Below are 1,123 nucleotides of genomic sequence, written 5' to 3' on the forward strand. Positions count from 1 at the left end.
ATGCATGGCCAGGGCCAGAAAGTGCAGAAGGGGAGGGTGCAGCCCATCAACCTCATCTGCAGACCCTTGCAGAATAGCTCTCCAATTTGGGTGTGGCTTTAAGGGTAAGTGACCTTGCAGATGGAGGGTTTCGATGAGTATATGAACCTCGTACTAGATGATGCAGAAGAGGTTCATTCTAAAACAAAGTCAAGAAAACAACTGGGTCAGATCATACTAAAAGGAGATATTGCTCTGCTCCAAAGTGGAAATGACTAATAACATGAGAAATTGTTGAGAAGGCAATACAGGTTGTGGTTTTTAGGTGTCCTTTGTTGGGAGTATAGTTCTTAAACATTTATTCATATTGCTTTGATTACCCTTGTGTTATTACCAGATGGCAATAAATGCTGTCAGATTGTTTTTATTTAAAAAAAAAAAAAATACTATTCCTGGCTGGTGTGGCTCAGTGGTTGAGCAGCGTTGACCTATGAACCAGGAGGTCACGGTTCAATTCCTGGTCAGGGCACATGCCTGGGTTGCGGGCTCAGTTCCCAGTGGGGGGCATGCAGGAGGCAGCCGATCAATGATTCTCTCTCAACATTGATGTTTCTGTCTCTCCCTCTCCGTTCCTCTCTGAAATCAATAAAAATACATTTTTTAAAAATACCAGTTTTGTGTGTGTGTATGTATAAAACTCATTCTTCTACCACACCCAAAAACATATGTTTTGGTAACATATTACCTAAAGATCTAGAACCTTTTACCTTGACAAGCCAGGAGTCCCAGGCCTACCTCTTTTTATTCTTCATACACTGCTTAATATTTTTGAGATTTCCTAACACCTTAAATGCTGTTAGGAAGTGAAGTATAGTTAAGTCTGTAAGCCATCTTAAATGTTGTCAAAATGAAATATAGTTAAGTCTGTAAGCCATCTTTCTGCACTGTATACTCTTTTAAATGGAGTGTAAGGAACAGGTTTCTTTTCTTTAGCACTTTTCTAAACCACAGCTGTGGCTGTGGCCTGTTCTTCCTCTCTGCCAATTGTAATACTCAGGCTGATGGCCTGCTGGGGTCTGTACCATCTCAAATCAGGAACCATGGCTGAAATGCCTTCTGTTAATCACCTTAGAGATGTTTCAGA

The 1,123-nt window shown here is 40.9% G+C and overlaps 1 protein-coding gene across 1 annotated transcript; it reads left to right on the forward strand.

Moving 5' to 3' along the window:
• On the forward strand, nucleotides 1-384 carry LOC118670298 (small nuclear ribonucleoprotein E-like). Its single transcript, XM_036337367.1, is given in 1 exon segment — nucleotides 1-384. A coding segment is annotated over 1 exon segment (258 nt). The 3' UTR covers nucleotides 259-384.
• Nucleotides 385-1,123: the final 739 nt, after the last annotated feature.

Source organism: Myotis myotis, unplaced genomic scaffold (assembly GCF_014108235.1).
Source record: "Myotis myotis isolate mMyoMyo1 unplaced genomic scaffold, mMyoMyo1.p scaffold_m19_p_15, whole genome shotgun sequence".
In the NCBI taxonomy this organism is placed as follows: Eukaryota; Metazoa; Chordata; class Mammalia; order Chiroptera; family Vespertilionidae; genus Myotis; species Myotis myotis.